The sequence below is a fragment of the Urocampus carinirostris genome, chromosome 20 (genome assembly GCF_059441175.1).
Source record: "Urocampus carinirostris isolate Australia breed hairy pipefish chromosome 20, RoL_Ucar_1.0, whole genome shotgun sequence".
NCBI lineage: Eukaryota > Metazoa > Chordata > Actinopteri > Syngnathiformes > Syngnathidae > Urocampus > Urocampus carinirostris.
The window spans coordinates 29,133,779-29,146,664 of record NC_142368.1 but is presented as its reverse complement, the minus strand read 5'-3'; the positions used below and the strand labels follow the sequence as shown (position 1 = coordinate 29,146,664).

Genomic DNA, 12,886 nt, shown 5'->3' with positions numbered 1-12,886 from the left:
ACTTTATTGACTTTTTTGTCAATTTCACTGGTAACGACTGCAGGAATCTCCTGTTAGCTCTCTGAAAAGCAGCTGGGATGTGCCCGCATCACTCCCTTGATGTCGTTGTTGATGAGCGTAGCTGGGATGTGCTCCATCTCACTCCCTTGGCCTCGCTGTTGATAAGCGGCGCAGATAATGGATGACTGATGTCTTTGGCTCTTTCAGCAAATGATTTTTGTCCATGATTTCTTTTTGACAGGGTGGTATGTCCTTTGAAGAGTAAATTGACTTTCAAAAAGAAAGACTCTTTTTGTGGAATTCACTGGCATTTAAGAGTCTCGTTAATTCCATTGTGCTTACGTAGTGGGATTTTTTTTAGTAAATTGGCCGGATTATTCAATGTCTTAAATTTTTCTCTAAATTTAAGTACTAGTAGACATTATCTTAGTTTAATCAATTTCTATTCATTTATTTCCAATGCAATTATTCTTAAATTAGCCCGATATGTCTCAAAATCAACTAATCCGTTATTTCCTATGGCCCTCTTCAAGATTGATCAGTTTCTCATTGTCTTCTAAAAATGCTCTTCCATAGAAACCGTTTCCTTTTTTTAACTTAACCAAAAGTCAGTATTTGTTACACATTTGTTTATCATTTGTCAATTGTAACACTCATTCTAAAAAAATTCAGTGTGTAATCAATTGTCCTCCCAATTTCCTTTGGGCTAAATTTGTCAAAATTCCAAATTCTCACACTAAACATCAGAAATCTCAAAAGATCAACAAAAAATTCTCAAAAAATGCCAAATCGAACTTAATGTCATAACTTCTCTAATTGTATTTTCTTCTCTCTGTAACCATAATCAATCTTTTATTGATTCAATATAGAACAATACATACTCGTCACTTATGAATTATCTTGTTGAGTGTATCTATTTTGTTTATTCATTATCTTTTATTCTGCGCAACAATTTTGTTTCTACGCACTAGTCTTCGTTCTAAGCATCCTTTCGAGATCCCTTGTGATTAAAGCTAAACAAATTAACGATCTGGTCCGACTTAATACTTGTTTCTTTTTTTTTTCCTGTTTAAAAGAAAAAAATAGATTCAGTGACTGAAATAGCTTCAGCTACGTTATGATTTCTAGTCTCCAATTCTTTTTTGTGTTAATTTGTCGTCATTTTCAAACTTCTTTCAAAATTTTGATTATTTGAAATGGTTCAAATGACCTATTGAGAGTAATCTATTATTGAATACGAGAACAACTAAGGAAATATTTTTACATATTACGCCTCTTTTGAATTTGTCCATTTACGAACGAGAAGATGAACACTAAAATTATGGACGTTTTTTCCAGTCATCTTCATTGCTTTTTTCGTCCCTGCTTTATCAGGAGCAAAACTACATGTCTTAAAGTTATTACCCTTTGCTATTCGCATCTTCAACAAAAAATGATTAGTTCGGTTACTCAAATGTTCTTTCTTTTTAAACTATTCTGTATAGTTATCTTGTATTATACACTCATTGTTTTCATTTCCCCACGTCATTTATGCTGGGGACGCAACTTTTTTCCCTTTAAATTGTCATTATCATTTAGTTACTCTTTAACAAAGATTTATCGCATTACAAGCCTAATCGTTAATTTGTTTTTTTCTGTACGAGTTTTTGTTTTCCTGCACGCCGATCTTAGCTAACGAGATCTCGTCGCTTCGAGATTACGTCATTGTTGTTGGTAATTCTTGTCGAGTGAAGGTCAGTCTTTTTATTAGACAAACGGCTTTTTTCCTTGTTCAATTCATCAAAGAGAGCTTGCTTTTACGGCTCATTTGCTTTGATGATATCACGAATTATGTTGTACTAAGATGTTAAAGAGAGAAGTACAGAAAGTAGAAAAGTGGAAAAAAGACAAGCCTGTTATTTGCAATTACCATCAACAAATGCAGAAAATAAATTAATAATTTGATGATCAAAACTGAATGAATACGCAGATATCTTTGTATCACTTAATTTCAGGGGTTATTAGATCTCTCCCAAGATCTATAAATCTTTTAGCAAGCTAGTACAGGGAATTCAAAATCCCTATCATATTATCATTATTGATAGTTCAGTATTAAAATTGTTTCATATATATATATTATATATGTGTGTGCAGCACGGTGGCGCAGTGGCCAGCACGTGTGCTGCATTACTAAGGACCTGGGAACAGGTGTGTATGTTCCAAGCCAGCCACTGGCTCTTGTGCGGAGCCTGCATGATCTCATTGTTTCCGTCCGGCTATCCGGATCACTTACCTCTTTCAAAAACATGCATTTCAGGTGGACTGGCTGGTCCAAATTGTCCCTATGTGTGAATGAGCTAGTGAATTGTGTATATTTGTGTGCCCTGCAATTGGCTTGCAACCAGTTCAGGGTGTCCTCCAATCGCTGCTCGATGGTCGCTGTGATGGACTCCAACAAGATGAGATCTTATCATAGTTATGGTTCATACCGGCCGAATATGAACACAAAACTTTTCTGGTTCTCACCTGTAACACCTTTATTGATGACATATTCCTTTAATATCATAAAAATTGTTTTTTCACTTACCATTGTTCATCACATGGAATATCTTCATCATGTTATTTGTGCTACCTTTCGCTGATCCCATTTTCTCCCATTTCCTCCTCAGCGGGTTGTTGAGTCCAAATGAGACAAGAACCAAAATTCTAGAACTCAAAACATTGTTAGTGCAACACTTTTGCTGTAAAATCAAACTTTACCTTAGGTCCTTTGTAGTGTTTTCATGATGGTTCCAACTATTTTTCTATAGTCTATAATATTTTCCATTATGGCAACGAAATAGTGTAGTGTTCGATAGTATATCTATGTTCATTTGCCTTCAATTAGATTTTCATCCTTTAAATAATTTCCGTTAATTTGTATAGCTTATCTATAAAAATACTGTCACATGTTTTGCACAATGCTGACAACCTTTTTACTGTGATGTCTATTCACCAAATGCATATTACACAAACCTCAATTGTATGTAACATCTTACATGCAATTATTTTTGTGTAAATATTGTATCAATTATAACTATAACCTTACTTCTCTGTTCCTTTACCTTACTTTGAAGATGGATTGTTATGCCAAATTTCATTGTCAGTCACAATATGTTAACCCATTTTGTAACTATGTCGGTAAAGGTATATTCTAATCTATTATAAATGGTTTGCATTTATATAGTGTTTTTCAAGACCCTAGAGGAACTCCAAAAACACTAATGTGATGTTTTTCATACTTTTGTCTCAAGTTTTCCATATCCAATTTTCAGCGAATTATTTTTTTCTTTAAATAACTTTTCCCTTTTACATTCCTTCTTTCTCTTACTTGTATTCCACTTGCTCTTTTCCTTAACGATTCACTTTCTTTACCCTTTACTTCCTTCTACCAACTCTTATTTACTTGCAATATCCTTTCTTCTTTTTTCGCTCTGATCAGTCCACATCTTGTGTCTCTTCCTTTCCTCATCTTTTCGTGAACTAATTCAGCCTTCAATCTGATCTTCGTGCCTACTTCCTTTAAAACCTTTCTTCAAAAACTTCGAACTTTCACTGTCCCTTCCACTCATAAATTTCACATCTGGATCATCAACAACTTCCTATTGGTCTGACCCATTTTCTTCCTTTAACCAAAAAGAGAAAAACAAAAAAAAACAACAACCCTGGTTTCATAAAAAGTTAATTAACCAAATAGAATTTTCTTTCTATTCTTGTAATCCTTGATTTATATATATAAAAAAAAAATTCAAAGTTGAGAATACACAAACCCAAATACATAAAAAAAAATCAAGAAACAAAAAAAATTCATCGAATACAATTTTTTTTTTTTATTGTCTTGTATTAATTTGGCAATAACTTTTATCCATTCCAATTTGCTCAATTTGATACTTCCCCCGTCTTTACAGTCCTTAATTTTCTAATTTAGAACTGAAAACCGGAATATTCTATCTTTATTTTTGTTATTGTATCTTTAGTAAGTGTTATTCTGGCATTAACTTCATTTAACGCATCTAAAATAACTCAAACATAAGTTCTCTAAACTTATCACACCTAAATTTATCGTTTTCCAATTGAAAAAACAAAAAAAATTTGGACCGAAAAAAAAAAAATGTTTGGGAACCCCTTAGGCCCGCAGGCGTTATGTTGTACACCGTTAGCGTCAAACGCCGATTTCCCAAAAAACGAACGTTTTCGATTCCTAACGCGATGTGCTCTCGGTTCCACCCAAAAACAACATTTTTTAAATCGTCTTACTCTTAAAAAAAACGTTTCTCTCGTTGCAATGTGCACTTCGCTTCCTTTTTTTTTTTCCTTTTAAAAATGCGCGCGCTTTCTCGTTTGCGGCAATTTTCTTCCGTATTTTTCTATTTTTTTTTTTTTTGTTACGTGGGCCGATTAAAACTAGCTCAAACCAACATATAAGACAAGAAGAATAAGAATATAGGAAAGAATACAAACATTTACACATTGAACAAACATAAAACATTTGACAAGACAGAGTGGGCCCACAAAAATTAGTTTAATTTTAGACCGTGTACACTTTTTTATGAAGCCATGCAGTTTACTTAAATCTTATTTTATTTTATATAACCACAGAGGGATCCGTCCTTTTTTTGAAAAAGGACAATGGGAAAAGTGGGGGGTCTTTTCTGTACCCCTCCCCCTTACTTTTCTTTCCCATTCTACCGACCCCACCGCAGGGGTTAGTGTCGACATTTCCGTCCCGAGGCAATCAATCCAACCGTCTCAAACAAAAAGTTTGAGTATTTAAAATACTTCGTATTTTATTCTGATTCCTTTTGGGTATTTACTTAGCTAAGGTTTGTAATGGCTTCTCAAGCCCACATATGGCTCCCGTCAACACTATGATCTCGCTCTGTGGCCAATTCAACTTTATCTTTTTATAAAAAATGGCTTCGTTCTTAGAATTATTCCAAATTTTTATATTAGAAATGCATCTCTTACCGATCACTTCCTCCTGGTTCGTTGACAGTGACGCGGACTTTGAAGGGTTTCCTTTGTTCTAGACCACGCGGTAGAATTGATTGGTTTTTTTTTTTTCGTTTTCAACTTCAAAATACTACGTACTGTCCCGGTTTCGACAACAAAAATGTTAGGGTTAATATTTTCGTAATAGGTTAAACTGGAGTGATCAGTAAGAGAGGCAAATGTAGTTTTAGAATTTATTCACTACGTAGTGGGAGGACGGATTCAAAAGTCTCACCCGTCTCACAAGTTTCCCGCGGTGCAGCAAAGTTTTGTTCAAAAGCGTGCGCATGCGCAGAAAGTATCAATGACGTCACACATACATCTACGGTTCAAAGTTCGCACATGCGCAGGAATGACCGATGACGTCATACATATGTCTTTCGGATAAAAAATAGTACATAGAAGAAGAAAATGAATTGTAATACAGATCAAACTCATCAGGATTATTTGTAACATAGTAGACAGAGAAATACACAATTAACTGAATATGATTAGCTCTTACAAAAACAAAGGGAAACATTGCAGGGATGTCACTCAGGGGTCATCAGTAATTGATTTTTGGAAAAAAAAAAAAATATTTAAGTGCGAAAAAATTAATGTTAATTTTTTCGCGGCAAGGCCAATTAATGGGTATTTATTGGATTTCTAGCCATTAATTGGTAATTTAATGTTATTTTTTTCCTTCGGTCCCATAACCGTGCGAAGATTACAATCAATACAGCGTAGTAGTAGTGGTGTACAACGTGTGCGTAAGTGCATCCACGACGTACGTGCTTGAGGCAAAATGTGAGCCAATCAACAAGCCCGATTTTGTCCCGACCAATAAAAAGCTGCTTTGCAACCACACTACGTACGTACAGCTACCGTGTTTCCCCGAATATAAGGCCGGCCTTACTTCAAAATCATCGTCAAAAATTGAGGTTTTGAAATAAAAATATGTGCAAAAGTAATAAATTTTCGCTAAAAATTTCTTAGAAAAGCATTGCCGTTGTTAAATAACGTTGATATCTACGGTTTTCATAGGTAATATGAGCCTCTTATTTGCAGGAAGGTTGAATTTCATTTCTCATCAAAAGCTGGGCCTTATATTCAGGGTGGGTCTTATAATGGGGGAAACACGGTAGCTTACGCGTATAATAATAATAATAATAATAATAACAACAATAATAATTTCCTTGTATTGTCATTCTGTGTATCAATGTACACAGAACGAAATGTCGATACACCTGACCCGTTGTAGCGAGCCGATGCAGCCGCAGCCAACAGAGGGCGCCGCCATTACCCATGTTATAAGTCTTAGGTATGACTCGGCCGAGGCGCGAAGCAGCGACCTCCCAGTCTCAAAGCGGGCGCCCTACCATCTAGGCTACTGAGCTGGTATGCATGCACTGTCCCGATTGTGCGTGTATGTGACCTTGACCGCATACGAAATGCTCGCGCGGCGTGAAAATTTGCACGTTTGTTGCGTAATCGACTAACAAAAAACCTGAATATTTTCGCAATTAATGGGTCGCAATAATTGATAATTATTTAAATTTTGCAATAAATGGATTTATGAGTTTAAGCAACCATTCCATTAATTGTTCGCAATTAATGGCATTAATTTTTCACCAATCATTTATTGCTGACCCCTGATGTCACTGTTCTGGAAATTTGTCCACGAGCTCCCCAAAAAGGACGGGAACCGCTCAGTTTTGGCCACAGTTTCCTCGAGCCTTTTCCTCACTCCGGCAGACTCCGCTTTCAAAAAGTCAAGGAGTGTATCGTGCTTCCTTTTTTTTCTGGGTGATTTGGGGTTTGGCGCCGGATTAGAAGATGCCAACGACGTGCCCGTCGGTGTGGATGGCGTGGTAGCTGTGATGGTGGCCAGCTCTTCCACGGGACGTTCTACATTGGCCTTTAGGTTGGGTGGAAAAAACAAGAATTACTTAATGCTTGTGTATTGCACAAAAACAACTGTGTATAGGATGCTCAACAAGTTGATGTGAGAAATTATAGGATGTGTTCTGGATAATTATTTGATAGTGAATAGATACACAAAATTGACATGTTATTCTTATGGCTGTAAGAGCCTTCTATTGGCCAGCATCACATATGCTTTAGAATTGTCTCCACATTTGGACAACATTTTGAGAAGGTAATTAGTTTACTTAATATGTGTTTACAGAGAAGGCAGTGGACTGTGTGATAGTAATTTGTTTCAACTGTATTTCCACGTGAAATTCGGAGACATTACTCATAATGCATGATGAAAACTAATGCACTCTGATCTCACATGAAATAATCATATTGTAAATAAAACACGACACCCGAAATTGTGTGCAGTAAACAAGCGCGTATGTCCAGAACGTTATTCTGACTATGCTCCTTTAGCGACTGGCCATGTAGATGTAAAAGCACGACTCGTTTAAGATACAAACAGGGATGGGCTGAACCGTGATTTTCTGCACAGTTATCCTACTTTAGAGTTTGTAGCGTGAAGATTATTTTTTGGCAGCTCCCTTGGTAGATTTGTGCACTTCGTAAAGTAGCGATTTTGCAATGTTCATGTTTTAACGCGAAAATACGATTTTCTATTGCATTTACGTCTAACTAAGATATCTCAATACATTTTGTTGCAAATACATGCGTGGTTGTGGAAAACTACTTACATTTGTGCGGTTCCTTTCCGGGCATGTTTGTTGATATTGAGAATTCGCAAAGCCTTCTGGGTAGTCACTTCGCCGCCAAGTGAGGTAGGGAGCCCCCTCGGTCTTGAAGTGGTTACGACATGGTTTGAGGTCACTTCTGCCTCGGACTTGAGAGTATCGGGACACACCCCATTTTCACGTGAACGCTCAAACCGAGTGACTAGGGCACATAGCGAGTGAAAGTGCGAAGAATGGGACTTTTGGCTGCGTCCCATTCTTCTCACTTTCACTCGCTATATATCCTAGTCACTCGGTTTTGCGCGTTCACGTGAAAATGGGATGTGTCCCAATACTCTCAAGACCGAGGTAGAAGTGCCCTCAACCCATGACATAACCACCTCAGTTCGAGGGAGGTCGTTACCTCACTTGGAGCGAAGTGACTACCCAGAAAGGCTTTGCGAATTCTCAATATCAACAAACATGGCTGAAAAGGAACCGCACAAATGTAAGTAGTTTTCCACAACTACGCATGTATTTGCAACGAAATATATTGAGATATCTTAGTTAGACGTAAATGCAATATAAAATCGTATTTTCGCGTTAAAACATGAACATTGCAAAATCGCTACTTTCCGAAGTGCACGAATCTACCGAGGGAGCCACAAAAAAAAAAAAAACTCTTCACACCAAACCGTAGAGTAGGATAACTGCAGAAAATCACGGTTCAGCCTATCCCTGTTTTTATCTTAAACGAGTCGTGTTTTTACATCTACATGGCCAGTCGCTAAAGCAGCATAGTCACAATAACGTTCTGGATACATGCGCTTGTTTACTGCACACAATTTCGGGTGTCCTGTTTTATTTACAATATGATTTTTTCATGTGAGATCAGAATGTATTAGTTTTCATCATGCATCATGAGTAATGTCTCACGTGTAAATACAGTTGAAACAAATAGCTATCACATAGTCCACTGCCTTCTCTGTAAACACATATTAAATAAACTAATTACCTTCTCAAAATGTTGTCCAAATGTGGAGACGATTCTAAAGCATATGTGATGCTGGCCAATAGAAGGCTCTTACAGCCATAAGAATAACATGTCAGGTTTGTGTATCTATTCACTCTCAAATAATTATCCGAAACACGTCCTATAATTCCCTGTCTCACATCAACTTGTTCAGCATCCTATACAGTGTATAGGAGTCACGGGGGTAATCGCAGTTGTTTTTGTACAATACACCAGCATTAAGCAATTCTTGTTTTTTACACCCAACCTAAAGGCCAATGTAGAATGTCCCGTGGAAGAGCTGGCCACCATCACAGCTACTACACCATCCACACCACTGGCGGCATCTTCCACTCCCAAAACCCCAAATCACCCAGAAATAAAAGGAAGCACGATACACTCCTTGACTTTTTGAAAGAGGAGTCTCCCAGAGTGCAGAAAAGGACTGAATAAACTGAGGCCAAAACTGAGCGGTTCCTGATCCTTTTTGGGAAGCTCGTGGACAAATTTCCAGAACAGTTGACATCCCTGCAAGTTTCCCTTTCTTTTATAAAAGGAAAATATTTTATTTTATTAAGAACTCAATGAAGTTCAAGTTTGTGTTTTCCAGTTTTATGGAAGTATTAATATATTTTTGTTACATTTTGTGACATATTATTTATTTACTATTATGTATTTCGGCCCAATGTGAGTTTGTTTATTTTAAAAGTAAACTATTATTTAACCCAGAGTGATTTGTAGATGTCTGTCCAACAGTCACATAGTTCACACACAGTATGTCACATCATTATGAAATGAACCACCTAGGTGTTACTCAAAATAAAGACGTTTATTGAATAGTAATGCAGAAAAGCACAGGATGCAAATGTGGGTCTGATTTCCAGAGCCTGAAATATGGCTTTTGGCCAATTTATTCCATATTAACTGTGGACAATTTTGTGTACGGTGGACCTGAGAACCCTGAAGACCCATGACACCACACGGTAGGACAGACCGTCGGCCAGCCAGTACACGTAAATCGGAGGTCCTGATTTAGCCATGGTCCTGTTCCCTCTTCAGCAGCTCCTGCAGAGCCCACATGGCCTTCTTGCTCAACCTTAAGTCCTGAATGAGTTCTGACTCCACATCGAACCATAAGCACCGGATAGGAACATTCCCGTCCAACCTGTCCACGCTTATGGGACGGCCACTCTGGAACACAATAGATAAGATAAACAATTTAGACATAAATGTGGGCATAGAAAAAAAGGACAGCTTTTACTGTGATGTATGCATCATGAAAAATGTAGAAATGATCTTTTTGGTATATCCAATGACAACTCTTTTGAATTAAATTCCTTATGAACTAAGGTGTTTGGGTCCTACAGGGAAGTTTGGTGACGATCATGTCAGCTTAAGGGTCAGGTGGACTGTTCTTGTGTTTGTTTACTTTTCATCGTGTCACATGTTAAACATCCCTACTATATGTCATAAAATTGCATTAAGATACTAATAAGTAGGTTGTCATTTATGTCTACACAAACATAGGGTATTATGTGAATGTGCGTTGTACGTTAAACCTTACTGTATTCGACCGAACGGGTCATTTTTTTAAATCAGTGGACGTACCTTGTAAAGATGAATCAGTGCTACATAGCGCCGAAGCCGTCTTCAATATTGTGCATTTTTCCTCCGTTGATTGGAGACACGGAAAAGGTGATGAGCCTCCAGGCGATCGGTAATAACACAGCTGTAGCGGGCATTTTTAAAGTTGCACGGACTCTCCAATTGCCACACCACAGGTTGAGACTCGAGTTGTTTACATGTGACGTAGTCCAATACGCCACTGAGGTCTACAGCCAATTCGTATTACGGCCATCTACTGGACTGTGGTGGAACCTTGCAAGTCCCGTCCTATTTCTTAGGGGACAATCTTCACTTTGCACTCCACTCACTGAGGGGACTTCCCTATGGAGGGACCTCACTGAAGGGTTCTCTGGGCTAAGTGAGAGGAATGGGATTGGACCTTATTTAAACTCGTTTGAGTCAGGAGCCGCTGAAGCTAAGATCCAGGTGAGGCTGGGCTAAATGGGGACTTTTCACAAAAACAGCACTGATAAAAATATTTGACTGTTCTTAAAGGGACAGTGTTTTATATTTGTCCACTAGATGTCGCTGTAATGTGTAGTGCAACCAAAACCAAGGAAGACTACAAACTATGGAGACTGAAAGTTAGCAAAAACACCAATTTCCTTCACATTTTTACCTTTCCTTTTCTCAAAGAAAGACGAAGAAAAAGGAAAAGGCATTTTTTTAAAAGGAATAAAAAATAGGCAAGAAGAAATCAGAGAAAGGCAAAAAGGAAAAGGGGAATTAAAAAAAAAGTAGGCGGAAAAGGAAAAAAGCAAAATGGAAAAAAAGAAAGAAAATGAAAGAAAGAAAAGAAAAAATCCAAGAGAAAAACGACAAACATTTTTTTTAAATTCTGTCTTTTTCCTTTTAATCTTTTATTTATGTCTATTATCTTTTTCGTTTTTCTATTTTCTTTTTTTGGGTCATTTATTTTCTTTTGAATTTTGTTTTTCTTTTTTTTCTTCTTTTTCTTCTTTTCAAAGTAATAAGGTGCATTTTGGTCAATTTGAGTCTCCATATGTTGTCTTCTTCCGTTGTGCTTTTAGCTTTCATTTTCGGTGGCACGACAGAAAACAGCGAGATCTAGTTGCAAAATAATATGCACTGTCTCTTTCATATTGAGGCCTCAAACTATCATCCTGGGGGGCGCACTTAGTCCCCGTGCTGCAAGTTTGGGAGCCCCTTGGCTAACTATGTCTGCCGGGACTGTTGTTCAAGCTTTTTGAAAGAGACTAAGTGAAGACATTAACCTTTTAATGGCGATTTAGCAAAGCTATTCAGGTGCGGAGGGGGGTGAGGGACAAACAGAGTTGCTGGATACAACCGGAATGTTTGATGTTTGATCTTACATTACACATAGTCCAGTGTTTTTTCTGAATTGCTCAGTCCACAATTGAATGGATTTGGGAGTACAGTCAATAAACATGCCCGATTAAAGTCGCCGTCGACGATAAAGCTCCGTTGGGGTGTGCAAGCTGCTGTTTATTGATAGCAGCGGGCAGGAGATTTAGCGCTATGCTAACGTTAGCATCCGGTGAAACGGTTAGCAGTGTAAAGTAAACAGCAAACACAAAGACCACAGTTAACTCTCCCGGTACATAGAAGGGTCTGCACGATACTGCTAGAAACTCCATATCGAGTGAGCAGTGTGTGTCAATGGTTCGGCTGTTATTGTAGCGCGTAGTCTCCAACCCCTGTTTTTACCGGAGTTTTCGTCTCGTTCGAGCCGGTGATGTAATGCGGCGTCGGGAAAGCCAAGACTCCGTGATGACAAAAAAATACTCCAATTCCGGGGGTAATCGCGGGTGGAGCACAGTCATAGCACGTTTGTTCTGCGCCTGTATCGTGGTGTTATCACGTGCATTAGCGTGTGTACCACGTGTAAGCACGGTCAAACGCGATGCAGCCGCGGTTACCCGCGATAAGGACGCGGAACAGTCGCCGGCGTCTGTTTCGCGGGCATACCACGGGTAAACAGCGGGTTTAGCCAATTTTGCACATTTTCCACCGCGTCTGCTTCACGGGCAGAAACTTCTGGCCGTGATTCAGCTGCGATACGCCCGTGAAAGGCTGTGTGACCGGGCCTTAAACATGACTTGACTGGTCAGAAAAGAGAGGACGAGATTTTCGACCGTTTTGTTTGATACGGATAAATGGTAAAAAATGAGAGTTATGCGCAAGCTCTTTTTTTAAAATGTATTCAACTTTTTTGTTTGTAATCAATACTTGAATAAACCACAAGGAAACTCAGTTTTGCTTCCGTTGTATTTTTTAATATGCACACTTTATGCTTGTCTGTGTTGTTGTAAGGCGAGAGCACCCGCTTCCTATCGTGCAGTGGCTCTGTGTGGTGTTAAATACATAAATAGAATCAGCTACAGAGACTGTGCTTTTCAACACATGCACCCTATGGTCTGATGATTGGATGGCGCCATTATTTTCATATGATCTGTTTTATCCGTTTTAAATGGTGTTATAAAGCTTTGTTGCCAAAGACAATTCAGTCAAGGATAAAAGAGAATCAGGCTATAGATACTTTTACGCTTTCCTGGTAGTTCACAAAATGAAAATAATGCTAAAAAATGAAGCAAAGAAGCTGAAAAACGTTGAAAAAATAATTTCCTGT

At 38.1% G+C, this 12,886-nt stretch overlaps 1 protein-coding gene across 2 annotated transcripts in view; it reads left to right on the top strand.

Moving 5' to 3' along the window:
* taf1a (TATA box binding protein (TBP)-associated factor, RNA polymerase I, A) overlaps positions 1-10,064 on the top strand; it is a 44,386-nt gene extending 34,322 nt beyond the window's left edge. Inside the window, exons 11-12 of one of the 2 annotated variants that reach the window (XM_088325058.1) lie at positions 2,134-2,187; positions 2,297-2,359. In XM_088325058.1, the coding sequence (XP_088181184.1) occupies positions 2,134-2,187; positions 2,297-2,331 (89 nt within the window). In that variant the 3' untranslated portion in view covers positions 2,332-2,359. Of the gene's footprint in view, positions 1-2,133; positions 2,188-2,296; positions 2,360-9,605 lie in introns of those variants that run through there. The other variant, XM_088325060.1, reaches the window with a different exon arrangement.
* The last annotated feature ends 2,822 nt before the right edge of the window (positions 10,065-12,886 follow it).